The sequence below is a fragment of the Monodon monoceros genome, unplaced genomic scaffold (genome assembly GCF_005190385.1).
Source record: "Monodon monoceros isolate NGI ecotype Baffin Bay Population unplaced genomic scaffold, NGI_Narwhal_1 Super_Scaffold_18, whole genome shotgun sequence".
NCBI lineage: Eukaryota > Metazoa > Chordata > Mammalia > Artiodactyla > Monodontidae > Monodon > Monodon monoceros.
This window is the reverse complement of record NW_021703774.1, coordinates 144,448,669-144,475,872: the sequence shown is the minus strand read 5'-3', so window position 1 is coordinate 144,475,872 and position 27,204 is coordinate 144,448,669. Positions and strand designations below refer to the sequence as shown.

Genomic DNA, 27,204 nt, shown 5'->3' with positions numbered 1-27,204 from the left:
GGGGGTGGTGTTGCAGAAGTGGGTCCGTTTAACTGACTAAGGTGGGTGGGCTTGAACTGGAAGTTGAAGTTGTTGAGAGTTGTGTGTTTTGAGCCAGAAAAGCGTTGTTCTGTGACTGCAGGGGAGAGTGAAGGCGAAGCGAGCTGACGTGTCTGAGGGAGTGAGATGAGATAAAATGCCTGAGGGGTGGGGCTCCGGGTAGACAGTGCTGAGGTCTCCTGTCACTGGGTGTCCGGCTGGGGGCCGTGGCCATGGCCTCTGCCTTCTGCAGCCCCATCAGGGCCTAAGGCCTTTCCTGTCGGTGCCTTGCTCAGCCCGTTTGCTGCAGTGGGTTCTGGGGTGTCTTCAGAAGAACACTCGCTCTCCTAGTCGGGGAGTCAGGCTGTTCTCTCTAACCTGGCCATTTCTCCTGCGTCTAGGGAGAGCCCGCTGTAAAAAAGGCCCAGTTAAACCCTCAGGTGTACATGGATATCAAGGTCAGGAACAAGCCAGCAGGCCGCATCCAGATGCTCCTGCGTTCAGACGTCATTCCCATGACAGCAGGTGAGCAGGACTCCGGTCAGGATGGCCGGGAAGCTAGTGGCTGAGGAAGCTGCCTGGACTCCTGGGCCCTTGACTATTTCTACCTGAGTCTATCTGAGGCATCTTAGATCCCAGCATCTAGTGACAAATGAGGCAGAACAGGCTTTTCTTTCTTTTTTTTGCCACGCCACATGGCTTGTGGGATCTTAGTTCCCCGACCAGGGATTGGACGCATGCCCCCTGCAGTGGAAGCATGGAGTCCTAACCACTGGACCGCCAGGGAACTCCCAGAACAGGCATTTTTGAAATTCCATAAAGGCTTAGGACTGTTAGAGTAAGCAGTTAAAAGTTTTGTGATTTGTTTTAATTACTCTCCCATTTGATTTTATTGGGGTTTTTTAAAATAATTTTGTTTTGATATATTTTCAACCTTACAGATAGAATAAGAATTCTATACGAATAGTACAAGGAACTCTCATATATCCTTTAACTGTTGATTAATTTACTTTTTTGCCCTTATGCTTTATCATTTTGTTTATATACATACATACATACGTGTATTTTTTTACCCCCATACTAGTTGAGAGGAAGTTGAAGACATACATCGTTCTTCAGTATGAATTTCCTAAGAACAAGAATATTCTCTTACATAATCATAGTACAGCTATCAAAATCAGGAAATTTAACATCAGTATAACACTATTAACTAATCTTCAGGTCATATTCAAATTTCATCACTTATCCCAATATTGTTCTTTATAGTAATGTTAACAATTTCTGTTCCTTGACAAGGAGTCACACATTGCATTTAGTGGGGGGGGGGGTCTCTTTAGTCTCCTTTTATTTCTAACAGTTTCTCAGTTTTTTATTGTCTTTCTTGATCTTGACATCTTTGAAGAGACAGGCCAGTTGTTTCTAAGATTGTTTCTCGGTTTGTCTTTGCCTGGTACTTCCGCGTGATTAGATTTAGATGATGTGTTTCGGCAGGAATACCTCAGAAGAACGTTGTTTCCTTGTTAGTGCATCATATGAGGAAGTACTTGAGGTCAGTTCCAATGTTTGTGATGTTAACTTTGACCACTTGGTTAAGGAGATCTCTGCCAGGTTTCTCCCCTGGAAGGTTACAATTTTTAAGTTATAAATTAAAAGCTAAAATTTTTCTCCTCACTATCTCCAGCCCATCTCACAGAGGTAACTACTATTGACAGTTGTTGTACGTTGCCTATTTCCTTAAATATTCATAATTACTCTTTTTACCCATGATCCTTTTTTTTGTTTCAATCTAGCTTTTTTTTTTTTTTTAATGCTTATCAAAGTCATAATTGCATACAGTTTAAAGAAAATTGTTCTTTGGAGTTTGTTACAAAACATGACATTTTTCTGCTCCCCCATCGTCATAATTTTTCTGCCCTGCCACAGGCAACATTCTTTTCTCTTAGGTGATTATTTTGACTTTTATTGCTCTATCTCTGAAAAATATATTCATGTTACTGCTACTTGATTTTTCTCAGTTTTTGGCTGTTATAGGTCAGTTTTTCTGGGAAACAGACTCATGGAGAGGTAGATGCAGGAAGTTTATTGGGGAGTGATCTCAGGAACAACTTCTGTAAGAGAATGAGTGGAGTAGATGGGGCAAAAATAGAGTAATTGACCAGCCTTGCAGTCACACAGAGACCTCAGCTGATCCCATGGGGAGTTTGGGAGCTTGGATATCCCTCCAGAATGTCCAGCTCTGAATTTTAGGCCAGGGGGCCAGGCTTTTGTACCCTCATATGGACCAGTCATGAATTCTGGCTGATTCCCAGGAGTGGTGAGGCAGCTCTCTTTGGCCAAAGGCATTTCCTGGGTGGGACCCATCCTGGGCCTGGTAGCATCCAACACTCCTGGGAGGTGAGGGGGTGAGGGAATGCGGGTCTTGGTCTTGGAGAGGATCTGTGGGCTTAACCGCAGCATCCATTGCAGTCCACCCATCTCGCAACTCAGATCCACTTACTTCACCTGGGAACGGCTCCTCCAGGACTCTGGTTGGTCTCTTTTTCTGGGGAAACTTCTAGAGGAATGTTAATGGAACTATAATCCCATTGCTGCTCTTGGTCTCAGAACCACAAACGATACTTGTCATCTCCCTCCTTTACTTTATTCCAGATTCCTCACCCTCACCTCAGCTGGCTTCTCTGCTTGTCTACATGGCTTACCTGATGAGGTGACCTAGACCTTTATCCAAGGGGATTTGAGCTCCTGGTCATTGTGCCCTTCCCAGGCCATGGCTGCCCATCAAGATTGGGCAGGGGAGTACAAGAGAGGTCCCATGGGTCCCCCAAACGTATTCTGACCAGCCCTGTTGTGTAACAGCAGACCTACCTCCTAAAGACCAAGGTCAAGAATCTCGCCAAGATGATGACTGCTTTTCTTACCTGCTTGTCACCTGGCACAAGGAGCCTGAAGTGATCACCCAGTGGCATAGCTTAAAGTGTAATGGGAGTCTGGTTGTCTCCACTGGTGAAGGTGTGCCCGCTAGGAACCAGGACCTCTAGATCCACAGAGGCTTGAGTTGCAGGGATGGAAAGTAACAGGAGTGATGGTAACCAGGACCACTCCAGCTTCTACTTCTTGGTTCCTGGACCCCCAGGGACATAGCACTCGCTAATGAGCACTGATTTAGGGCTGTCCTTACAGGAAATCTTTTTTTTTTTTTTTGGCCGAGGCATTCAGCATGCAGGATCTTAGTTCCCCGACCAGGGATCAAACCTGTGCCCCCTGCACTGGGATCACAAGTCTTAACCCCTGGACCACCAGGGAAGTCCCCAGGGTATCATTTCTGATATCCTAATACTGTCCTTCCCAGAAACCTTTCTCCCCCTAATCTAGAATCATGCACTGTGTTTGTTGTGTCAGTTTAATCTCCTTTAATCTGGAACTGTTCCTCAGCCTTTGTCTTTTATGACATTGTCGTTTTTGAAGACTCCAGGCCAGTTGTTTTATAGAATGTTCCTCATTTGAATTTGTTTCCTCACGATTAGATTCAGGTTATTTTTGGCATTCTTTGCAGTACTCCAGAAGTGACATGTCTGTCTCCCTGTCACTAATGTCGATTTTTCCATTACTGGTGAGGGTTACTTGGTTAAGGTTGTGTCTGCCAGTTTTTCCCCACTCACAAGGTACTTTTATTCCCCTTTGTAACTGATAAGTGACTTTTAAGGAGACACTTTAAGACTTTTTACCTGGTGATTTTTGGTATTCTGTTTTTGATTCTAGACTAAGTCAATTATTACCGTGATGGTAATTTTCTAATTATTGCTCCCTCTGTATTAAAAACATTAGCATTTCTACATTTATTCTAATTAGCCATCTGCTATGAATAAGAGCTTTCTCTTCTTCCTTCCCCCTTTATTTGTTTTGCGTTAGTAGGTCTGTGTGTTAGTGTGCACTCATGAGTCTTTTTATTCATGTTCTACTCCATTACACTCACTTGTCAGTTGCTCAGACTGTCCTAAGTTTGGCCATCAGGAGCCCCCTCAAGTCTGCTCCTATATCATATCCATTTGACTCATTTTTTGAGCATTTCCTTACTTTCTGGTACAATAAAAAGATCTGGGCTTATCTGGTACTGTCTCTGCTCTGACCCTGGAATCAGCCATTTCTCCAAGAAGCTCCTGTTCCTTTTAGTAGGAAATAATAATTAGAAATCAAGATCTGGATCCTGAGTAGGTACACTGCTTCTGGGGTGTCACTGAGCCTAGGCCCTTTCAGCCTTTCAGTAGGAAGTGTGTGTGTGTGTGTGTGTGTGTGTGTGTATATGTGTGTATGTATATCTTTAAGTCATGAATTCATACTGATACTCTAATTTCTGTCTAATACTACATATTTATATCACCTTTCTCCCACAGCGAGAGCCTTGGCTCCCAATAACATCAGTATATTCACATACTGTTCAATCCTACAGTACAAAATAGTTTCAGAATTGCTACATTTGTACCACTACCAACAAACAGTTTTTTTGCAGTTCTTTTTCTTCAGTCTGTAAAGGGTCCAAATACTGTGTTCAAAGAGTTCTTAGATTCCTTTCTTCTGTATGGCTAGGTTATCCATTTAACTTAAGTTCTCACTTGTTTCTCTTTGTGTTCCGTTTTAGGGGTTCCACCCCCACCCCCGGCCTTATTGATGTAGTTTTATTTTTTGAATAAACACTGACAGGCTTCAGAAATCAAAACTATACCAAGAGGCACACATGGAGTTGTGTCACTCCCTCCCACTCCCTCTGCCCCTATTCCCACCCACCTTCTATGAGTAACCAATTTCATTAGTTCCTGGTTAATCCTCCTTTTGTTTCCTTTTGCAAAAATGAACAGATATAGGAGTATTTCCTTATTTCCTTCCTTCTTTCACAGCATGTAGCATATTGTGTATTCTCTTTTGCACTTTGCTTTTTTCACTAAACAACATATCCTGGCAATCACTCCGTATCAGTTCACAGAGATCTCCTGTTCTTGTTCATAATACTTCACAAGGTGGACATACCATAGTTTATTCAACAAGATTCTGGTGCTTGGGCATTTAGGTTGTTTCCATTATACTGCGGTTACAAATAATGTGTATGTGGATTTCATATCGTTGGAGGTATATCTTCAGGGTCATTCCTAAAAGTAGGGTTACTGGGTCAAAGGGTAAATGCACAAGTAGTTTTGTTAGATATTGACAAATTCTCCTACAAAGAGGTATCATTTTGCATTCCCTCTAGTAATGTGTGGGAATACCTGTTTCCTTGGCTTCACTCACAGATTGTGTTTTTAAGTTTTTGAATTTTGGCTAGTCTGATAGGCAAGAAATGGTGTCTCAAAGTATTGATAGTTTTAATTTATGTTTTTCTTATTATGGTTGTCAAAGAATATCTTTTTATATATTTAATGACTTATAACAAAAACTGTCCCTCCAAAATGATTTTTTTATGTCTTCTGTCGCTTTTTCTGTTAAGTTTGATCTTTTTTTTCCTTCCACTTTTTAAGAGTTCTTCATATATGGGGATATTAGATTTTCTGTGATGTATGTTGCCAATGAATATTTCTCCCAGTTTGTCATTTTTTGTTGTTGTTTTTACTTTGTTTATAGTTTTTTTGCCATGCAAAAGTTGTTGAATTTTTTTTTTAATTGCCCCTGGGTTTTGAGTGATAGTTGGAAAGTCCTTCCTTACACCCAGGTTATAGAAGAATCCAACCCATGTTGTCCTCTAGTACCGATAATTAATTGTTTCTTTACATTTAGATATCTGATCCATTTGGAGTTTATTCTTGCAGTGAGCTAAGTTGTAAATCCAGCTTCACCTTTTTTCAAATGTTTGTTCATATGTCCCAGCACCATTTTAGAAAATGTCCATTTTTGCCCCAACGATTTTAAGATGACAACTTTTATGAAATACTGAATTATATGTACCTTGGTCTGTTTCTGGACTGTCTGTTCTATTCCCCTGGTCTGTTCAGTCCCTTTGTGTGCCATACCACTAGTAAACGTTTACTTCAAGTGAAGGTAATATATACTTTCTTAGATTCTGAGAGCTGGAGGTTTAACTCCCCAATTAGATATTTTTAACCTGGGTACCTTTTCCTTTCTCGGCGCCAGAGAACTTCCGCTGCCTGTGCACCCATGAGAAGGGCTTTGGCTTCAAGGGCAGCAGCTTCCACCGCATCATCCCCCAGTTCATGTGCCAGAGCGGCGATTTCACCAGCCACAATGGCACCGGGGGCAAGTCCATCTACGGGAAGAAGTTTGACGATGAAAACTTTATTCTGAAACACATGGGACCAGGTGGGACCCGATCGGTGGGTGGTGATCGGCGGGCCGGGCTGGGGCCAGGTGACTGTGTGGGGGGAGTGATGGGCTGTGGTTCTGGTCTCCAGACTGCCACCCAGTGAACGGAGGAGAGGCGTTCAGCCTGGCTAGAGCTTTAGGCTTCTAAAGGTTTTTTTGTTTTTTATTTTGACTTACTCAAGTTCATGCTTGCCTCCTTTTAAGAGGAAAAGGCATATAGCCTGCTCCTGCTGCTACAACGATGTGTTGTTACTGTTTTTGTAACTTTTTATTTTATATAATTTCAAGTTTACCAGAACAGAACAAGGAGCCCCTGCCTGTAAACCTTTATATGCCGTTCACCCACATCACCAGTTGTTTGCTGGTGACCATCGTTCCTCACTTATTCTAGTCTCTTTCTGTATATATTTATAGACAATGTCTATTTGGGAGCAGCCATTTGAGAGTAAGTCAGAGACCTCACGCACTTTCACCACTAAATACCTCATTGTGTTATTTCCTAAGAACAAGGGCATTTTTAGCATTACCACAACATATAGCTATCAGCAGCAGAAAATTCACACTGATACAGTACTGTCACCTACAGCGCATATCCAGGTCTCATCGTGGTCACAGTCGTGCCCTTCTGAGGTATTTATAGTTGAAATGTATCATCTGCTCACACAGCCGTGGCCCCTCCCCTCCCCTCCCCTCCCCTCCCCAACCCCCAGGACACCGATGTTTGTTTGCGGCTTGCGGCTGCCTCCTCATTTCCCGGGCTCCGTCACCAGCTCTGCTTCCCTCACTCTTGCCTTCCAGCCACACTGCCTTTTGCTTGCTCTCTCCTGCTCACCTGGTACAAAACTCCCATGTGCTGGAGAAAAGCACGTGCCCACGCACCGGATCCCCTTCAGGTTGAGGAGCACAGCCCAGCAGTCCTCGCAGATCACTGATTGATCCTCATCCACAGTCTGAGAAGAAAACACTCCTTTTCCTCGATCCTCAGATCTCCAGCGTTGCCCCCTCCACCCTCCCTCCCAGCTAATGATCTTGCTTCTTATCTCACTGAGCAGTAGGAATAATGAGAAAGATCTGCTGTACTCTCTTCTCAGTTCCCATCAGACCCTGGGTCCTCCCCTCCCTTTACTGCCTCCTCCAGTCCCCCTCATGCTGCAGTGCTGCCAGCCTTTAAAGAAATAAAATAACTCTCCCTTGACCCTGTGTTCCCCCTCCAGCTTCCACATTAATTCTCTGGTCCCTTTTTAGCAAAACTTCTTAAGAGTTGTGTAAGCTCATGGCTTCTGTTTCTTTCCTCAGCCCCCTCCAGTGAGACTTCCTTCCCCACCACGCCTTGCTCTTGTTGAAGATGCCAACAGCCTCCATCTTGCCAGCAGCCAAGGCTCGGCCCTCTTTTTCCACCTCTCAGTAGCACTTGATACTATGAATCACGCCCTTCCTGAACCCCTTTCTTCACTTGCTGGCAGAACACCTCATCTTCCGTTCTCTTTGTGCCTCACAGGCTGCTCATCTTCAGTTCCTTTGCTTTCTCCTCCTCCCCACCTCCAAGTTGCTAGAGGGACTCAAAGCTCAGCCCTGGTTTTTCTTCTCTGTCTACACTTACTCTTTACTTAACGGTTCTTAACGCGTTAGCCTCGTGCCCACCTCTTAGAACTGATACTTTCCTATATGCTGAAATGAAAGTCACAGCTAATATATCCTGCCAATACCTAATTTTTAAAAAGTAGTATTATAACATAAAGGAAAGTAATTTAGAATAAAACAATATGCGTTTCGGTATTTAGATGCTTGGACACAACTGCATGTATGGAATATTTAAACACATGAACTTCTGCCTGGAGCAGGTTAGCAACGTGGACTGACACTGGCATGTCATGTCACCAGAGTCACGGCAACGTGATTTTCTGAAACAGTGAACATCTCTTGGTAATATTCTGAACAAAAAGAAAGTGACTCTTCCCTCAGTTTATGTGGTAGGTCCATTTCTGAAAAAATTCTACATAATAAATCTTTGGATTTACATGTAAAATGGAGTTAGGTTCTAGGCTTAGATCATTATAAACAGATATTTGTCATCTGCATGAATGTTTGTCTGGGCATTGAAAGTCTAAGAAGATTTAGAATAATTCTTCATTAGGTGGGACATTGCAGGACATGCCTGCTTCCTCCCCAGTATTACTGACAACCAAAACCATGCCTTGAACTTTCCAAATAGCCTCGAGGGGGCAGCATTACCCTATTTAGAGTCACTGCCCTAGACGATCCTGTCCCGTCCCGGGGCTTTCCCTCATGTCTGCTGAATTTCTCTCGGCCCCGTGTATGTCTCGCTGCTGCTCTCCAGCTGTCTTCCCTGGACATCCCAGCGGGGTCGCAGACCTCACGTGCCCAAGCAGCTCTTGCTCTTCACCCCCGAGCGCTCCCTCGCCATCTCCCCTGTTTCAGCCACCGTCTACCTGGCTGCTTGGTCAGAAGCTTAGGACTCATCCTTGCCCCCCTCCTCTGTTGCCCGGATGGCAGGTCCATCTGTCTTCAGTTCACCTCCTGGTGCAGGTGCTCTTCACCTTCCTCCACCACCACCAGCGTCCCCGAGCTCATCTCCCTCCTTCCACTCTTGCCTCTTCCCCCGCAGAGTCTAATCTCTGCAAGGTGGTCAGAGCAGTCCTTTTTAAGAGTAACTCTCATCACATTGCTCTCCTGCTGACAGCCCCCCCGTGGCGCATCTCGTGTAGCATCTGGTCCTACAGGCCGGCTGCCCTGGGTCCTGGCCCCTCTCCAGGCTCATGGGCTGTGCTGCTCGCCCTCTCCGCCCCCACTGCAGTCTGGCTGTTCCTCAGACACCCGGAGCTCACTTGCCACAGGGCCGTGGCAGGTGCCGGCTCCTCTCCTGGAGGCTTCCTCCTCCAGCACCCACAGGCTTCACCCCTCATCTCTGGGCGTCACCTACAGGTCGTCTAGCCCAAGAAGCCTGCCCTTGCCTCTCTGTCTAAAATGGGCTTTCCTACCATCTTGCTCTTCTTCTTAATCAGCTTCATTTTTCTTCACGCACTGGTTACTGGTTACTGGAAATCATATTATAAATTTACTCTTTTACTTAATTATTGTCATTTCTCCTGAGAATGTCAGCCTCATGAGGGCAGGACTTAGTCTTTCTTGTTCACCATTGTATTCTGGAACAGTGTCTGACACATAGTAAACCTGCAGTAAATATTTAAATATTTAAAACAGATATTCACAGGGCCAGTCCATTATGTGTCAGGCACCCTGATCAACTCCGGCCTGAAAGTAGAGTGGGACTCAGTCCCCATTTGAAGGGAGCACACGTTTTAGAGGCCCAGCCACGGGGGGTGGAGTTTCTTGTTGCCACAGATGAACTGCAGCTCCTCATGCTACACTCCATCAGCCCCTGCCAAACCTGGGCCTTTTAGACTAAACTCGGATGTCACTTCCTCCAGAAAGCCTTCTGTGATACTGTCACCAGTGTGTGTGTGTCTGTCTGAGGTGACTGTCTTTTGTGCTCATTCACTGAGCAAACATCTCTGCCACTAGGCTTCACTATTTCAGAGCATAATTATCTTTATTTTTTAACAGTTTCATTGAGATAGAATTCACGTACCATTCAGTTCACCCATTTAAAGTATACATTTCGGGACTTCCCTGGCGGTCCAGTGGTTAAAGACTCCGCGCTCCCAATGCAGGGCGTGTGAGTTTGATCCCTGGTTGGAGAACTAAGATCCCGCATGCTGCATGGTGTGGCCAAAAAATAAAAATATACATTTCAGTGGTTTCTAATGAATTCACATAGTCATGTAGCCATCCCCACATATAATTTTAGAATGTTTTCATCACCTCCAAAAAGAAACCCCACACTCTTTAGCAGTCATTCCCTAATCCCCTTGTCCCCCAGCCCTAGGCAAACACTAATCTTCTTTGTGGATTTGCCTATTATGGGCATTTCATGTAAACAGAATCATAAAATTGTAGGCTTTTGTGACTGGCTTCTTTCATTTAGCATAATGTTTTAAAAAATGTTCATCTACAATATAGTGTGTATCAGTATTTTCATTCTTTTTTTATTGCCAATTAATATTCCACTTACGGGTATACCACAGTTTATTCATAAGTTGATGGACATTTGGGTTGTTTCTAATTTTCGGCTATTATGATGCTGCTGTGAACATTCATATATAGGTTTTTGTGTGGGCATGTGTATTTATTTCTCTTAAGTATATACCTAGAATTGGAAAACTATGTGTTTTTTTGTAGATATCCTTTATCAGATTAAGGAAGTTCCCTTTTATTCCTTGTTTGTTGGGTGTTTTTATCATGAAAAGGTGTTGGATTTTTTTTCCTGCATCTATTGAGTTTATTATGTGGTTTTTGTTCTTTATTCTATTGATACGGTTTATTACATTGGTTTCTGGATATTAAACCAAGCTTGCATTCCTGAGATGAATCAATATTTAACTTGTGAGTGACTCTTTTCCGCTAGACTGTGGGCTCCACCAGGCCTGGGACCAGTGTCCCCAGGGTTCAACAGGTGCCTGGTTATGAAGTAATAAGTATTTGTTGAATGAATTAATGAAAGGACAAACTAGTATAAAATGATTGAAACAACCATGCTTAGCGTTTCATTGACTATCAGTTGAGTGGAAGACAAGGCATCCAAGACTCTGTACATCCCAGAGTCTGAGCCTGCCTGTCTGAAAGGCTGACAGCAGTGTGCACAGACATCCTCTGAGGGCCAGACATCCCAGCAGCATTTACGCTCCTCCCTCTACTACCAGACGTCCTGAGGGCCGGGAGCAGGGTGGAGGGGGTCGATGTGGTCGTTCTCTCCCCCAGGCCTGCTCTCCATGGCCAACTCTGGCCCAAACACCAACGGTTCCCAGTTCTTCCTGACATGTGACAAGACGGACTGGCTGGACGGCAAGCACGTGGTATTTGGGGAGATCATGGAAGGCCTGGATGTCTTGCGGCAGATTGAGGTGGGCGGCCGCCCGGGCCCCCGGTACACAGCCATGTGGGAGGGCAGGAGCGGGGGCTCCGGGGCCTGGAGAGAGAGGCCACGGCTGCTGCTGCTGGGGGTGGGGGGGGGCAGGGGGCGGGGCGGGTATCCTGAGCTGCCCTTTCCTCTCCACCCTCCCTCCCTCCCCTGATTCCTCCTCTTCTGTTTTGCCTGCAAAGGCCCAGGGCAGCAAGGATGGGAAACCCAAGCAGAAGGTCATCATCTCCGACTGTGGGGAGTACGTGTGAGAGGGCAGCTGTCAGCCCGGGGAACCGGCAGCCAAGGTGTCCCGTTTGCAGCAAGCAGGGCTTTGTGTCCTGGCCCTTCCTTGGGGTCAGCGTGGGGCAGCTCCTCTGCAGGCACGGCCTGGGCCACCTCTGGCTCTTCCCCAAGTGGGTCCGTGGGCCAGGGTGGTGCCCTCCCCACCGTGGACGGCTGTGCGTGCCCTTTCCAGGCCAGGGCCTCTCCTGGGCCCGCCTGTGTGGATCTTGGCTGTGTCTTCTGGTAAAATTAATCCTAGTTCTTGTACTGCTGCCACGCAGCCAGGTCCCAGGTGTTTTCAGAGGTTGCACCTGTGACTGACCTGTCCTGCTGCAACGGATGACAGACCGTAGTCCCTCCCGTGCTGCTTCCCTCCTCTCCAGGCTGGCCCAGAAGGCACACCCTTGCCAGACCTGCAGGGCAGCTGAGGTCAGAGCTGCTGCAGCAGTGCCTCTGTGTCCTGTCTCTGACCTGCTGCCAGGTGGGCGAGGTGGCTGAGCCAGGCCCCGTTCCTGCCCTCACACCTGCTGGTCTTGAGTCTAATGGGCACAGTGGTCCGTCTCAGCGACCCGTTCACTTATTGTTCATTCGGTGAACCAACAGTCAGAATTGTATTACAGCAGAGTCCAGGACCCTTCTTTTGCCAGGCCATGAGCTTGGTGCCGGGGAGATACAAGAAGCCAGAGGTGGTTCCTGCCCCGCCCGCAGTCCCACCTGGAAGTTGTGCTCCGACGCTGCGGTCTGTCACTTGCTCTAGGCTCGCCTGTCACCCACACCAGCCAGGCCACCTCGCAGCAACCCGCTGTGCCGAGGCTGAGCCCCGTCAGGTGCTCAGTCACCAGAAACCTTGTCCAGGGCTGCCACCTGCTCCCCTGCCGCCTGCGAGTGGCTGTCTGGATCGAGTCTCAGCATTCAGAAACTGCTGCGCTGGGCTGGTTCCCTCAGCCTTTGTCTCATTTTGGGCTGAGATCAGGTTGAGTCGGGGGTGGGTGGGGCAGCCTGCTGGCCCCAGTGCCCCCAGGTCAGTTCCTGCGGAGAGATGGATGCCAGGCTTGCCTCTGCCGCCCTGTGCCAGCCTGGCTCTCTGCCTTCAGGTGGGGCTTCATCCCCTTTGGCTGGCTGGGGTCCACTCCCGTGGCTGGGATCCACTGCTGCAGTATTCCTGGCTGGGGCCCTCACTACTTAACAGAGGTGTCCCTCTCACTGGTGGTCAGCTGTGGCTGTCAGAACACGCAGCAGTGAGGCCAGGAGAATGCCAGCCACTCGGGGCTGGTGTGATGTCCAAGAGACAAGGGAACGTGTGTGAAGTACTCAGAGTCGGCATGGCTGGCCCTAGGGATGAGGTGGGGATGGGGAGCAGGCTGGCCTGAGGCCTCAGGAGGGAAGACTGGTCACAAAGCCCTTGTGAAACAAGGGCAGGGTGGGGGCAGGGGAACTTCGTCACTGGACCTCCCTGATGGCCCTGGGAAGGGGGGACCAGTGGACTGGCCAGAGAGGCTGGTTGGGGGATCATCAGGGGCCGATTGCTCACCCTGTCCTGTGTAAGGGCTTCCCCAGAAACTACTGCATGGTCATCACCTGTGACCCTTGTGCAGGTGGTGACCTGAGCCTCAGAGCTGAGGTTCCTGGCCCAGGTGTTCTGGGCTAATGGCCAGCCTGGTGGCCGTGCCCTGGCTCCCTGCCTTCCCGATGCTGGGCTAGGGCTGCAGGTGACAGGATCGGGGGGCTGCATACCTGCCCTCCGGGGAAGGAATAGTGAGCCCTGGTTTGTAAGTGACAAAACTAAGGCAGAGGTCAAGGGATGGAGTGCTACTGCAAACTATGTTTCCAGAGAATATTTAATAACAGAAATGTTCAAAATATGTCATAGATTGAATAATTCAGATCACCAAGCAGCACATAGAGTACGATCCTAACTTTGTAGAATACCCATATATTATATAAAGAGACCGACAGGAGTGTGCTAAGGAAAGAAGCCTGGAAGGAATTATTAACCCCGGTTGTCTCCACGTGGTGAGATTGTGTGTGTTTGTATTCTGCTTTTGATTTTCAAGAGTGTCCCCGACACACATGTAATATTTTCTTAAGTGAGAAAAACTTTTTTTTTTAAAGAGGGCCAAATGCTTGCTCAAGGCTTCCCAGTGAGGAGACAAACCCCAGAAAGTTTCCCCTTGAGCTGCACTAGTGAGCAGGGCCGTGGAAGGACAGAGAGGGGGCAACGCTGCCATGTCCCCTGCTGGCCGCTATGCCCCCCCCCTCCCCACGGAGGGGCAGGCAAGTCCACACCTCACCCCAGGAGACTACCAAGTTTTTATTTTTTTAGGAAAAGCACAGCTTTGAAGTAAGTACAGCAGCACCTCCAAGGACACATTCTGGGAGGAGTGGGTTTTAATAGGAAGGCACGCAGGAGAGGCCCACATTTGCAAATTCATTTAAAATAAGGCCACTAGGGCTTCCCTGGTGGCGCAGTGGTTGAGAGTCCGCCTGCGATGCAGGGGACACGGGTTCGTGCCCCGGTCCGGGAAGATCCCACGTGCCGCGGAGCGGCTGGGCCCGTGAGCCATGGCCGCTGAGCCTGCACATCCGGAGCCTGTGCTCCACGACGGGAGAGGCCACAACAGTGAGAGGCCCGCGTACCGCAAAAAAAATAATAAAATAAGGCCACTAATAATGCTATTCATTCGGCGCAGGTGTGCAGACCCAGTGCCGAGTGCTCCGAACAGACCTGCTTCCCGTGCTGGCCTTGCCAGGGCAGAGCCAGTAGCCCGTTCTACAGAGGGAGGAGCCGGCTTCCCGGTGCGCAGTGTGGTCAGATCAACAAGAGGCAGAGCCAGGGCTTGTTGCCAGCGGGTCTGCGAGCTACAAAGCTCACCCTCTCCTGTCACAGCTTCCTTCCCTATGAAGTTACAGGGAATTTCTTGAAGAATGTCACCTACTTCCCTACATAGAGATACAAAAGAATAGGGCTTCGCCCGATGAGCTGGCATCTGGGCCAGGATCACACTTCGGTTATGAAGATGCGCACCAGGGGTGAGGTGACAGAGCAGTGTGCCCACACAGCGTGGCCCCAGGCGCTGCTGTTCCTTTGGGCCCACCCTTTCCGGCAGTGCTTACTTTGCCACCAGTGGGCCTGAGTTGACCACCCTCATTTATGCTTCTCATGTACAGCCTTGAACGTGACCCAGACTGCCAAGGGCAACCAGATAAACGAGGTGGGCCTAGTGACTGACCACTGCCACCTCATCGGCTTTCCGTCCTTAATTGTCTCCCTTCTCTGAAGCCTCTTCTATCTGATTTCATTTGGTGGCCACCTGGATGGCTGAAGGTGCCAGAAGTGTCAGGAAGGCCGTGACTGCTGGACTGTTGGCTTTATTGCATGAAACGGGAGTCGTGTCACAATCCTATGTTCCTTTTGTTCTACACCTCTGAGGGCAGGGCAGTCCACATCTTCAAAACATTCACTTCATAAACTTTCCTGGTGCCCCAAACCATGCCAGGTTATGTGCTTAGGCACTGAAGAAACTTAACACTGACATTTGTCAAAAGTTTCTAAGCCTCCACTGCCCTTGATGTTGGGAGGAGAGAGCTCTGGATAAGGCCCTGAATTTGGCAGGTTTCAAGTCCTAGGACAGCTGGGCACTCAGGCCATGTCTTGGCTCTCTGAGAAGAGATGGCCAGAGTGGCAGGCAGATTCTCTGGCTGGAACGGCCTTTGGAGACGTCAGAGTCCTTGTATGTCCTCATGCCAGAGACAGGAAACTGAACCCTGAATCAGGGGGCACTTGCCCAGACATCAGTGGCTGAGCTGGAGCCAGAATACGGGTCTCCTTACACTTGCGCTGGTACCTGGTCCGCTCACTGCCAGCCTCAGCTCAAAGCCCCAGGCTAAACAGGAGACCACCAACTTCCTGTGTCCATGGGGAGGGTCACTTCCTGTGCCCTGGCTCCCAGAGGCCCTCCCAGGTCCAGGCGGAGGGGCTGCTGTCCTGCAGCAAGGCCCCAGCCTCCACCCCTGCTGCCAGACCTGCGCTCCCGGAGCCCCTCCTTGGGGCGCAGAGTGAATTCCAGGGCTGCACATCCTGGGCTGTGCCTGTGGGTTGGGGCGGGCCCAGGCTGTGCTTTTAATGACACAGTATTTCAGGGTTCGGGCAGCTGGACGCAGTCTGCTCCACCAGGTAAATTACAGGCTTACCAAGTCAGAAATCAAATAAACACTCCAGCTGCCGGCGGCCGCTCCAAGGAGAGCAGTGGTTTCCGGGAACCGCCCCACCCAGCTCAGCTTAATTGCTGCCTGTCACTCCCCTGGGACCGGGGCCTTTTCTCTGGCTCACAGGCCCCAAGAGACAGGACAGGGCTCCTGGGCACACAGGGTGACGCAGACTTGGCTGAACAGTCTGTTTCTGACAGCTTCTGGACACGGGCAGGTGCTAACAAGCCTTGCCCTCGCTCCACGCCTGGCCCCAGGCTGCCCCGTGTCCCAGAGCACTGGAGGCAGGAGATGGCGAGAGTTTTCACTCCACATGCCAACTCTAACCTGTTGGTGGTGGCCACCTGGAGTTCTGTGCTGGTCATTTTGAAATTCTATCCAGATTTGAAAGAAAAAATATCAAGGTTGATTATTGATGACTGCCGTGCAGAAGGTTAAGGGAAACTATGTCACCCGTGCTGGGCATTGTCACCCTGGGCCACCCGATGTATCCACCATACTTGGCTCAGCAAAAAGATAACTTTTCCACAGAGCTGAACTCCCGATGGTTCAACATGGTGACAGACAGATGGGGTCAATAAAGCCCCCAGGATTTTTTGTTTCCCTAAAGTGTCCGTGCACTGCACGTCTTCCCCAGACAGCGGAGGCAGGTCAAGGGAGGAGGACAGGGAAGATGAATGCCATCGGCCTTGGCCCTAAATCATGCTGTTCATTTAGCTCTTTCTGGAGGCGACCCACATGCCTCCTTGTGGCCAGCGGTTTGGTAATTCAGATCCACAAATATAGCCCACCAAGGGCAACTCCACACTCTAACAGAAGTGCCCAGAAATGCCCAGTTTTGCACCTGGGAAGGGCAGGCATCTGGAGATGGACCAGGACCTGTCTACACATCCCCAGACACTGTTGTGGACGGTGAAGGGCCTGAGGTGGCCATCCTGGGCTGCAGGTGCCTCTGAGTTCGTCCCACAACCGCCCACAGCTGGGCCAGCAGTGAACAAGGGCAGGTCCTCAGACAGGACTCTCTGCCAGCCCCAAAGAACGGTCAGCCCGTGCCTCTGGGGAGGGGCTGGGGTAGGACCCTGCTGCGGACGCAGACCACCAGGCCGGAGTTCCACCACCGCCTCAGGCGCCGGGCGGGGGCGGGGCAGAGGGGCCTGGGGAGGACCAGCCCCTGGCAGGATGTGGGCAGCGGAGGGGCGCCCTCGCTGCCGCCGCCCTGCCTGAGCTGTGAGGGCGCTGGGTGGTGCCCCCTGCGGAGGTCTGACCTGACCCGGTAGGGGCGGTGCAGCAGGCGGGGCGGGGCCTCAGTGGCAGCCGCAGGCGCGGACCACCATGTTGCGGTGCTTGCGCAGGATGACGTTGTTGCTGCTGTCGTAGTAGAGCACGGAGGTAGCGCTCAGTTTGGTGGGCGCGCAGCACGCCTTGGGCACCGCGTCAGCCTTCATCAGGTGCACCTGGCGGGGAGGGGGCGGCAGGCAGAGGCGTGAGAACCGCGGGGACCCCGTCCCAGCCCCCAGCTCCTGCCGCCCGGGCTCCAGCCGCTCGCCCCTCCCCGGCGCCATCCCGCCCCGCAGCCCCGCAGGTGCTGGCGCGAACTCTGCCCCGGCCCCGCCCCCTTGGCCACCCCAACCCCTCCCCCCGCCCCGCCGCTGCCCTCAGGCCCAGCCTGGGCACCTGTGGATCCTGTCACAGCCCCTCCTGTCAGGACGACCCTGACCCTGCTGGCCCCTGGCACGTGTGCCAGGTCCTGCCTGCGCCCCTGCAGCGCCGCCCCCGGGGTCCCCTCTGCTCCTCTCTCCTCCCTGCGCTTCTGCAACGTCCCTAATGGTGTCTTGTCCACATGAGCTGTTTCTGGTCCGTCTCCCCCTCCAGACTGGGAGCCGGTGAAGGTCCGTGGTACACCTGCTGGCGGCCAGACTTCTAGGCTCACCCTTGGGGTGACTGACACTGTTGTTTCTCAAAGCACCTCCACCCTTCCTAACGATTTCTAGGCAGGGATTGTTCTGGGCAGATGACCGCTGAGGGCACAGGGACCGAGTCACCTGTCCAGTTCCATGGCTGAAGCCGAGGCCGCGGCACGACTGGGACCTGGCACGAGGATTCTGCTACCCTCCTCCAAACAGCTCTACCCCTAAAGACAGCCTGACTGAGTGAGCTCTTGCAGCCTCTACAAAAATATTTATCTGGAGACTCATGCGGCCGTTCACCCTGGACTCTTCATCGGGGCCCCACATGGAAGGGCCTGTCCAGCCTGTCAGGGGCTAGAGAGAAAAGGGAACCTGCTTCCATCCACCGGGAACTCCCAGGCCTCACGGAGGCCACTGAGCAGGACCTGGGCGAAGCCGTCTCATGGGGGGCCCTGTCCGGCAGCCTGGCCCCCGGTTCCCAGAGCCCAGCCTTATCCCAGAAGCCCCAGCTCTGAGCAGCCTGCTGCCAGGACAGGCTCCATCACCCCTGACCTTCTTCAAGGAAGGCAGCTCCCCAGGGGTCCAGCAAATCCCATGTGACCATTGGGAAAGGAGGCATTATCCTGGGGTCCATGCTGCCTTAACTCATTTGCTCTAGGGCATCACCTTGAACAACCTGTAACTACAGTGTCCAGGTCAATGTTCTAGAAAGAAGCCTCAGCACTAAAAAACATTTAAAACACTTAGCGATAAGCAGCAGCAACAGTGTTCCTATTAGAAACTTTTTCAGCATTTAAAGTTTCCCCAGACACCGGGGCATCAAAAGCCTGTAGAGACACAAAGAGCCCAGAGGGACCCAGAAAAAAGAGCCAATGGGAAAGGAACAGGAGGGGAAACCAGAAGGGCACAGGGTACCTGGGGACTCCTGCACAGGAAGAGGGGGCAGAACCCACATGTGCGTCACCCACCCCGACCCTGAGGGCGTGTGTGACACACAGGAGGCCGAACGTGCCAGTGAACATGGTGCACGTGTGTGTTCCGAGGGCACAAGTAGCCGTGTGGGATGCCCGCCTATCATGCACGGGCTGTGCCTCTGACCACCAGCAGGCGGGCCTTTGTAAGTCTGATACCCACCGCATGGACGTGCAAGTCCCCCACGTGCACGTGTGTTTAGGTGCACGGGTTGGGGGTGGCCCACACGGGGACCAGTTTCTGCACGGCTGTGGGATTTCACTGCACGTGCATGCAGAAAGGTTTCCATGTAGAGAAAGCTCCCTGACACAGCAGTGCTGCCATCACCTGCTGGCTGCACGCGCCCCTCTCCTCCGCAAACCCCTCCCCTGGGCGTCCAGGCAGAGGGACGCGGTACTGACCAGGGACTGCAGGATGGCGTGGTTGGTGGCGTTCATGCAGGAGTCCAGTGGGAAGGAGCACTCCCCTTCACAGTAATAGGCTGAGTAGCCTTGGGGGGCGATGACCCAGTCCTGGGGGCAGGTAATGGGAGAAGGTGAGTCCCATCCATGTGCCCCTCCCGAGCCCCCCAGTCCAGCACCTGTCACAGCACAACTCAGGGCTGCCCCTTACCCTCCCTCAGCCTCAGGGCCCACCAGCCCACCCTCGGGCCCCGCCCAGGGCAGTCTCCCCCAGAGGTCTGACATCCACCGGAAGACCCTCAGCAGACAGGGCTGGGCACGATCTCCGTCCCCTTCATGCGCCATCAGCGCTCAGCTTCATCCTCCCCAGTCACAGCGAAGGCCAGAGGCACTGCCCACCCTGGCCTCAGTTTTCCTGCTGCAGCGCTGACATTTTATGGCTAAGGATTCAGACAGTCTCCGTTTTCATGGTTTTCACAAAAAAGCACTTTTCACTACAGAAGCAACACGTTCTCCCTTTAGAGAACTTGGAAAACACAGAGGAAAATAAAACAAGAAAATGCAAATCCCCCATGCTTCTACCTCCTCTTGGACATACACTTGCCATCTTCAAGGTGGGGACTGTCATTTAGGAAAGAAGGAGAGTCAGGAATTACCAGCCAGCCAAGGTCCTGGAAGCTGACATAGAGCTCATGCCGACGGCACACCTGTCGGCCGTGGGAGCCGTGGACGTCGTCTGCGGGGGACAGAAGGGGCAAGGTCTTTGCTGGGGTTCCCGCTCTGTGCACCCACCACGGGGAGCTCCCGGGGCGGGGGACCCCCTGATGGGCTCATTTGTTGAGTAAATGAACGATGGGAAACTAACCCATTTGGTCTCATAAAGCCCATCTCTGCAGCTCTGCTGGCGCCGTGACCCTGGTCAAGAACCTTCGATGGCTCCAGATGATTCCCCGTGGTTACAGTCACCCCACGCTCAGCCCAGCCTCCCCTGACTTTCAGCCTGTGACTCCCCATGGTCCACTCAGCAGCCCGGGGACCCTCTGCCGCCCAGCAGCCCCTCCTCCTTTCCTCCGGAGACACCCCTGACCTCATCCGCCTCTCCAGCCACGCCCATTCCACAGGGCAAGTGGCTCCCACTGAGGCCAAGCAAAGCCTGGCTCCCCGTGAAGGAAAGGAGGGCACCAGGGGGCTCTGATCCCAAGGGGCTTGGCCTGGTAGGGACACCTTCACAGAAACGCTTGGATCCTTCAGGGTGCCTGGGGCAGCACCGAGGGCCACCAGGGGCACCTGATTTTGACGGGGGGGGTGGGGTGGGGGCCTGGTGAGCCAGGGAGGACAGGAAGGGACTTCAGGGCGGCAAGGGCAGATGCTCAGAGCCCTGGAGACCGTGCAGTGGCTGGTCCCCAGGGTGCAGGGGCAAAGTGGTGTCAGGAAAGGTGGCTGGGTGACTGACCATCAGCCTGACCCCACTGAAGCCAGGAGGGTTCTGTCCCCACCACCTGGTCCCCAACCTCACCGAAGATCCCCGGCAGTTTGTTTGGGGGCGGCAGCTCGTTGGTTCTTTTCGGCAGCCTCCTCTTCAGGGGCCTCACCGCCCGAGGGGCTCGGACGGGGCCGGGGCTCGCCCTGAAAAAGGTGACCACGAAAGGCTGTTTGGAGCGCGGTGCCTGTTGCCCCAGCAGACCGGCCAGGCCTGGATCCACGCTGCGCCCTGAGACGGAGAGAGCAGAGAGGGTGGTCACTCGAGGGTGGGGCCCTGCACGGGGACACAGCGGGGACCTCTCTGTGGGCGGGCCAGGAGCATGGAGCCTGAGGCTGCAGGGGACCCACTGGGTCTCAGTTTCCTCCTCTGAAGACCTGAGTCCGAAGTCCAGCCCCAGCCCCCAGCGGGCAGGTCTGCAGGAGAGGGGGAGGGTCCTCGGGAGCACAGGCTCGGGATTAGTGATGGTCCAGGGCACCGCCTGTTGGGACAGCGCTTTACAGCTTTCAGTCAGTTCACGTGATGATCTCAACCAGTCTTCATGGTGACGCCAGACCCATCATTTCACTGAGAAGCATCAGAGCCCCTCGGTGACGGCTCAGAGCACCACTACCGGGGACTCTCAGAACCAGGGTTCCCATCCATCTCGGGGCCCCGGGGCCCGAGTTCTACCTTCCACCCCATCCTTTCTGGGGATCAGTGTAGGATTTACAACACCCGGCTGGCGGGAGCGGCTGCCAGGACTCAGTGCTTGCTCTGCTGAGCACCACCCAAGAGCAGGCCACTCACCGATGCCCCCAAACGAGACCCCAGGCTCCGCGGGCAGAGACATTTACCCCAAGTCCACGTTCAGACACGTGCATCTAATTCCAGAGCCCTTCTTATCCATTTAAGTTCTCAACCAGCGGGTTTGTGGTTTGAAAAGGAAGAAAGAGAGAAAAGGCTGTGGGCAGAGACATGACTGGGGCCTCAGCCTAGGAGTAGTGATGCTTGTAAAGCTGGGATTTTACCCGCAGCTGCTAAAGCCTGAGGATGCCGGGAAAACACGCTGCTTATCCCCGGAAAAGTCACCTCCACCAGTAAAACTATCTTCCTGTACCTCTTTGCAGTTCCAATGACCTCTTGTGTTTTAATTGTCAAAGTGATATGTAACAACTGTAAAGAACCTTAGAAAAAATATCACCCATAAAACCCCTCCCCTGCTACAACGCATCATTTTCATTTTTCTGGGCTATTTTCATATGTTAATTTAAATTGTGAGCGTAAGAAAGAAGTGTGTACTTTCCCCAATTTTTCTACATAAACTTTTTCTCGGTTGTTAAGTCTCAACTATGAACATTTCAAATATATAAAATTCCTTTGAGTAGATACATTTGAACATTTAGATATTAGTTCATCTTTAGACATTTATTTCCTGGCTTTCATCATAAAGATGAGAATGTGATAGAACCTCTTCATTTCCTTTCCCTGTGGAATTTTCACACACTAAACAACAGGGCATGACTACAAGCTCACTGTTAATGTTTCTTAAAACCCAGGGCCGAACATCCCACTTCCAGCTACATTTCACCCCAGTGTTGCAGCAGTGATGCACAGGCATAGACACACATGCACATATATGTATGTGTACACACACGTGTGCGTTTATACAGCTAGTGTACACATGTGCACATACATAAACATGTGTGTTCTATTAGTGGGTCTCATGAGCCTCCACTGCACATTACAGGTCAAGGACATCACCGGCCCTTACACAGCTGTGCTTTAGCCCTGAGTCCACGGGCCAGAGTTGACTAAACAACTAATCGACCAGAGACTAACCTTTGACCTATGACATCACCTGCCACAAACATGCACTGGGCCCATCAGAGGTGCCACTCAGGGATGACCCTGCTGAGACAGGAGCTGACACTGGAAGGGGCCCAGGGAGAAGCCGTTCGGGGAGTTTGGGTCATGGCAGGTTAGGGTCACGAGGAAGAACAGCAGGCCCGTGAGGATGCAGAGCCACAAGACACACAGCAGCCCTCCCACAGAGGGAAAGGCCCGTGAGGGCACCAGGAGGAGGCCGCGGAGTGATGGGGGCAGGCGGGCGGCTGTCGTCCACGCGGCACTGGAGCGGAGCTCCACACCTGGTGGACACATGCGGCGGCCTTGACCCGGCAGCCCTCTAGGCTTGTATGTGCAACCGCCCTGTCCTGTGAGTCCCTGGAGAGCCCTGTCCACTGAGAGGGCAGGGAGACCTTTGGTGCTCCAGAGGCTGTGCTCACTGTAGACTTTTCTTGTGCAACTGTCTGGTCAAGGATCGTATTGGGGTCTCCTGGGCGCAGAGAGATTGGGTCACAGGGCAGGCCCCGGCTGTCCAGGACGTGGCCCCCAGGCTGCCTGGCTCTGGCAGGACCCTTTCCAGAAAGCAGAGGCAGGAACTTCAGGAACCTCTGAGGCCCAGGGTCCCTGCCTCTAGACCTGAACTGTGAGGGTGCTGGCAGGCATGCTGTCCCCTTTGTGAGAGACGTGGGATGTGTGGCCACACCTCGAGATGGGGGCCACACTGTGGCCTCCCCCAGCACGCAGACCCAGATGAAGATGCTGCTCCTCTGGGCCAGGAAGGCCCCTGACACCTCCAGCCTCCCCCCATTTCTGAGTCTACCCCATCAGGGCCCGGATGTCTTGGCAGCTCCCCTGCCCTATCACAGCCCTGGGGATTCACGCCCCCTGCCCTGGGCCAGGCCAAGATTGCTCCCATCTCTCCCCAAGGCCTCTTTCTGCTCTGGGTGCCACCTGCCCCTTCCCTGCAGCCCCTGCCCCACCTCAGCCTGCGGTCATGGATGTGACCCTAGTGCCACGTTGAAGGACAATCAGGACGCCTGGCTGAAACCCTTGGAGGGGATCCAGCTGTGACCAGGTGTGCTTTTGTCCCACAGGTTATTTATTTCCTCACCGCATGAGAACTAGGAACTCAATGCTTTTCCTTCTTGCTACTGTTTAACAGACCTGTAACTCGTCTGCCTCTGGAAACCTCTGCCTGTCCCAGGCCGATGCTGGAAGGCGTCTCCCTCCAGGCAGGGCAGATCAGTCCTCCTCCCCAGAAGCCCCAGAGGGCTGCACAGCCCACTCGGTGACGTCCATCCACCGCCCGCCTGGCCACGGGCCCCTGACACTCTGTGGCTGTCCCCTCAGGTGCACTGTCTCTCCACTCCAGGATCCGGGCCTCCCGTCAGCGTGAGGCCGCAGGGAGCCTCTCTGAAAGGCCTTCCTTGACCAGCTGGAGCTTCCTGTTCTTTCCCACGGGCTCCCATCCATTTTGTGCAGCCCTAGAGCCGCATTGAGAAGGCACAGCCTCCATGGCAGGCCTGGGTTTGAACCCCACACACGCACGCACACACGCACACACGCACGCAAACAAAAACTCATTTTTTTCTGTTTAGTTTGTGAGACTATGGATTCAGGATGAAGTACGTCACTGCCCCTCATGGGTTTCAAGGGAGTATGAACAAGAGGCTGGTTTAGGCTCCGTAACAGAGAAGATGGGAATAACTGTCTGATCTGGACGACACAGGAACGCTATGATTTAAGAAGAGAAAAGCCATCTACGTCCACCGCCCGGGTTTCTAGAACTCCTCCCATCCTAAGCCGCAGCCTTTGGCCACACACAGGCGGCCGTTTATCCACAGAGGAGACTTCTCGGAGAAATGTCGGCACCAACGGTCTCTCCCCCTTCAGTTGCCCCTATTACCAGTTTACTGGCCACCTAAACCGTCTTGCTTCCCTTCTGGAGACATCTATTTAGCTACGAGGAGGAGAAATGTGAGAGGCAGAGGAGATGAGGCAACAAGGAGACAAAATTTAGTGACAAAATGATAGGCCCCCGAAGGGAAGTCAGAAGGGCCAAAGGAAAAACATCTTACATTCAGACAGCGTTTCTCCCAGTTACAAATTCACATGTAAGTGTGTAGGTTTTTATGGTTCTAATAAAACAGTGCCTTACATAGACTCTGGGTGGAGTTGTTCTGTAATAGGGGTGGGGCAGGTGCAACCTAAGCAATCCTGCTCAGCCATTGGTCAGTGCCACAGTGAGCCCCTCCCCCAAGCAAGCAACTGTCAACAAGTGACCGTTAGTGGTCCCACTAAGCCATTGGTTGGCACTGCAGTAGTCCCTGCCCTCTCCTCTTCTGTATAAAAGGAGCCCAAATTTGGACTGGGACAAGATGGTTTTTTGAGACCCTAGTCTGCCATCTTCTCAGTCTGCTAGCTTTCCAATTAAAGTCGTTCTTCCTTGTCCCAACAACTTGTCTCCTGATTTATTGGCCTGTTGTCTGCTGAGCAGAGTGAGCTTGGGCTCGGCAACAAATTTTGGTGAGCTGGCCAGGACCCTTGGTGCTTGTGGCTAGTTGGCCTCTGTTGGGGAATTTTCAGGTAAGGCCCTAGCAGCCACTGGGACCATTTGTCCTGAGGATCTTTCCTTCAGAATTCCCTGAAGTGGCACTGGCTGCCCCAGCGCTGGGCAGCTGAAGTGGGGAATCAACATTTGGGGGCCAAATGGGTCTCACATAGTAGGGTAAGTAGCTCCAGTATATACAACTGGGAACATTTTCCCCTCTCAGTTTGGGCATTTTTCCTTTAAGGGAAAAGCCAATTTGTTCATTTGATTGGGGTACCCTGCTGGAGAGCGGAATTGTTGTTGGACTCTACCTGCTTTGTGAACCAGTTTGTTGGCTTTTGTTTTGCATTCATTCTTTTTTTTTTTTTTTTACATCTTTATTGGAGTATAATTGCTTTACAATGGTGTGTTAGTTTCTGCTGTATAACAAAGTGAATCAGCTATACTGCATTCATTCTTGATGGAATCTCTTTGTGCTTTTGGTATTAGAATTTGCTTGTGCTTTTTGTGTTTTGTTGTTCTTGAACTTTTTAAAAATTTTATTTATCTAATTTATTTATCTTTTTGGCTGTGTTGGGTCTTCGTTTCTGCACATGGGCTTTCTCTAGTTGCGGTGAGTGGGCTGCTCATTGTGGTGGCTTCTCTTGTTGCAGAGCACAGGCTCTAGGCGTGTGGGCTTCAGTAGTAGTGGCGTGTGGGCTCTAGAGCGCAGGCTCAGTAGTTGTGGTCCACGGGCTTAGTTGCTCCACGGCATGTGGTATCTTCCCGGACTAGGGCTCGAACCCGTGTTCCCTGCATTGGCAGGCAGATTCTTAACCACTGTGCCACCAGGGAAGCCCACTGAACTTATAAATATGGGAAACACTCCATCTGTCCCTAAGGAAAGCCCTTTGGGGCGTATCTTAAATAAATGGGCAAAATATAGCTGTGGGTCTATGACTAAAGAAGAGATGATATTTTATTCTAATAGTGTGTGACCCAATATATGTTAGGATCAGGACAGCAGTGGCCACTGAATCGCTCACTTATTATACGATCTTGCAGTTAGAATTGTTTTGTGAAAGAGCAGGTAAAAATGATGAGATTCTGTATGTAGAAGCATTTATGCTATTGTAACAGGAGGAAAAGAAGTCAGACTGCTGCCACCTTATGGTACAGCAGTCGAAAGAGAAAACCAAGGGAAAACCTGTTCTACAAGAGGAAGGGGAGAAAGTGAGAGTGGGGACATGTTATTTTGAAACTTACACCCCTCTGTGGCCAGCCTGGCTCTCCCACTGGCCGAGCAGACTGCACCAGCAGTTGTTCTGGCCACCCCCCGCCCACATGCCACCAACATATTCACCGCCTCCTGTTTCATTTACTTATGGGGATCAATTAGAAGTTCCTATGCTAACCTCCGGGGCACAGGGGCCAGGTTTGGTGTCACCATCTAAGACCTGACAGGGCACCCAGTTTGGACTAGGAGCCACTTCTGGAGCAGGGCAGTTTCCCTTGCACCAATATCCTATAGGAGGCCTTAATGCAGATGCGTTTCTTAAACCAGCTGGGTTTCTACGGATGCACAAGCCATTCTCAACATCAGATTTGTTTAATTGGAAAAACTATAACCCTACTTACCGAGAGGACTCCCTCTGCATGACTGAAATTTTCACTTCTATCTTTGCCACTTACCATCCCTCTTGGGCATTCACACTCGTATGAATATGATACTTACTGGGGATGAAAGAAGGATGGTCACTGACAAGGCTAAAGAGGAAGCACACTAGCTTCATCCAGCAGATCCAGATGGAACTCCAGAAGCAAATCTGACAGTTCCTGCTGCTGAGCCTGACTGGGAGCCTAATAATGGAGGTATCCTGCTCCTAAAGCATTATAGGAAGTGTATCTTAGTGGGTATTCCAAAGGGAGTACCTAGGCAAAAGAGCTTAAACAAAATTCAGGAGATACCACAAAAACCCATTGAGGATCCATCAGAGTTTCTAGAAGGAATTTATCAATCTTATAGGTGCTACACTGATGTAGATCCTGAGACCCCCGAAAATATGAGAATGGTAAATATGACCTGCATTGGGCAAAGTACCCGGATATAAGAAGAAAATTACAAAAGTTAGATGGTGCAGTTGGAATGAACCCTTCTCAATTGGTAGATGTTGCTTTTAAAGTGTTCAACAACAGGGAACAACGACAGAAGCGAGAGGATGCAAGACGGAATGCCACTTTTCTGGCAGCAGCATTGCATTCCTGGAAGGCAAGTAACTGGAAGGGAGGTAAGT

The 27,204-nt window shown here is 51.2% G+C and overlaps 3 protein-coding genes across 4 annotated transcripts in view; 2 read left to right on the top strand and 1 right to left on the bottom strand.

Annotated features, from left to right (window-relative positions):
- LOC114898871 (peptidyl-prolyl cis-trans isomerase E-like) overlaps window positions 1-11,812 on the top strand; it is a 15,014-nt gene extending 3,202 nt beyond the window's left edge. Inside the window, exons 2-6 of the mRNA XM_029229005.1 lie at window positions 272-327; window positions 420-543; window positions 6,136-6,321; window positions 11,164-11,306; window positions 11,506-11,812. Of these exons, the coding sequence (XP_029084838.1) occupies window positions 272-327; window positions 420-543; window positions 6,136-6,321; window positions 11,164-11,306; window positions 11,506-11,574 (578 nt within the window). The 3' untranslated portion in view covers window positions 11,575-11,812. The remainder of the gene's footprint in view (window positions 1-271; window positions 328-419; window positions 544-6,135; window positions 6,322-11,163; window positions 11,307-11,505) is intronic.
- ARMH1 (armadillo like helical domain containing 1) overlaps window positions 1-27,204 on the top strand; it is a 107,361-nt gene that overhangs the window by 46,074 nt on the left and 34,083 nt on the right. The gene's annotated exons all lie outside the window — the stretch shown is intronic.
- Window positions 16,275-27,204, bottom strand: part of LOC114898954 (bone morphogenetic protein 8B) — a 36,223-nt gene continuing 25,293 nt past the window's right edge. For both annotated transcript variants that reach the window (XM_029229168.1, XM_029229169.1), the window contains 4 exons: window positions 20,590-20,784; window positions 19,730-19,809; window positions 19,074-19,184; window positions 16,275-17,247 (listed from right to left, as the gene is read on the bottom strand). In XM_029229168.1, coding sequence (XP_029085001.1) covers window positions 17,098-17,247; window positions 19,074-19,184; window positions 19,730-19,809; window positions 20,590-20,784 — 536 coding nt within the window. In that variant the 3' untranslated portion in view covers window positions 16,275-17,097. The remainder of the gene's footprint in view (window positions 17,248-19,073; window positions 19,185-19,729; window positions 19,810-20,589; window positions 20,785-27,204) is intronic.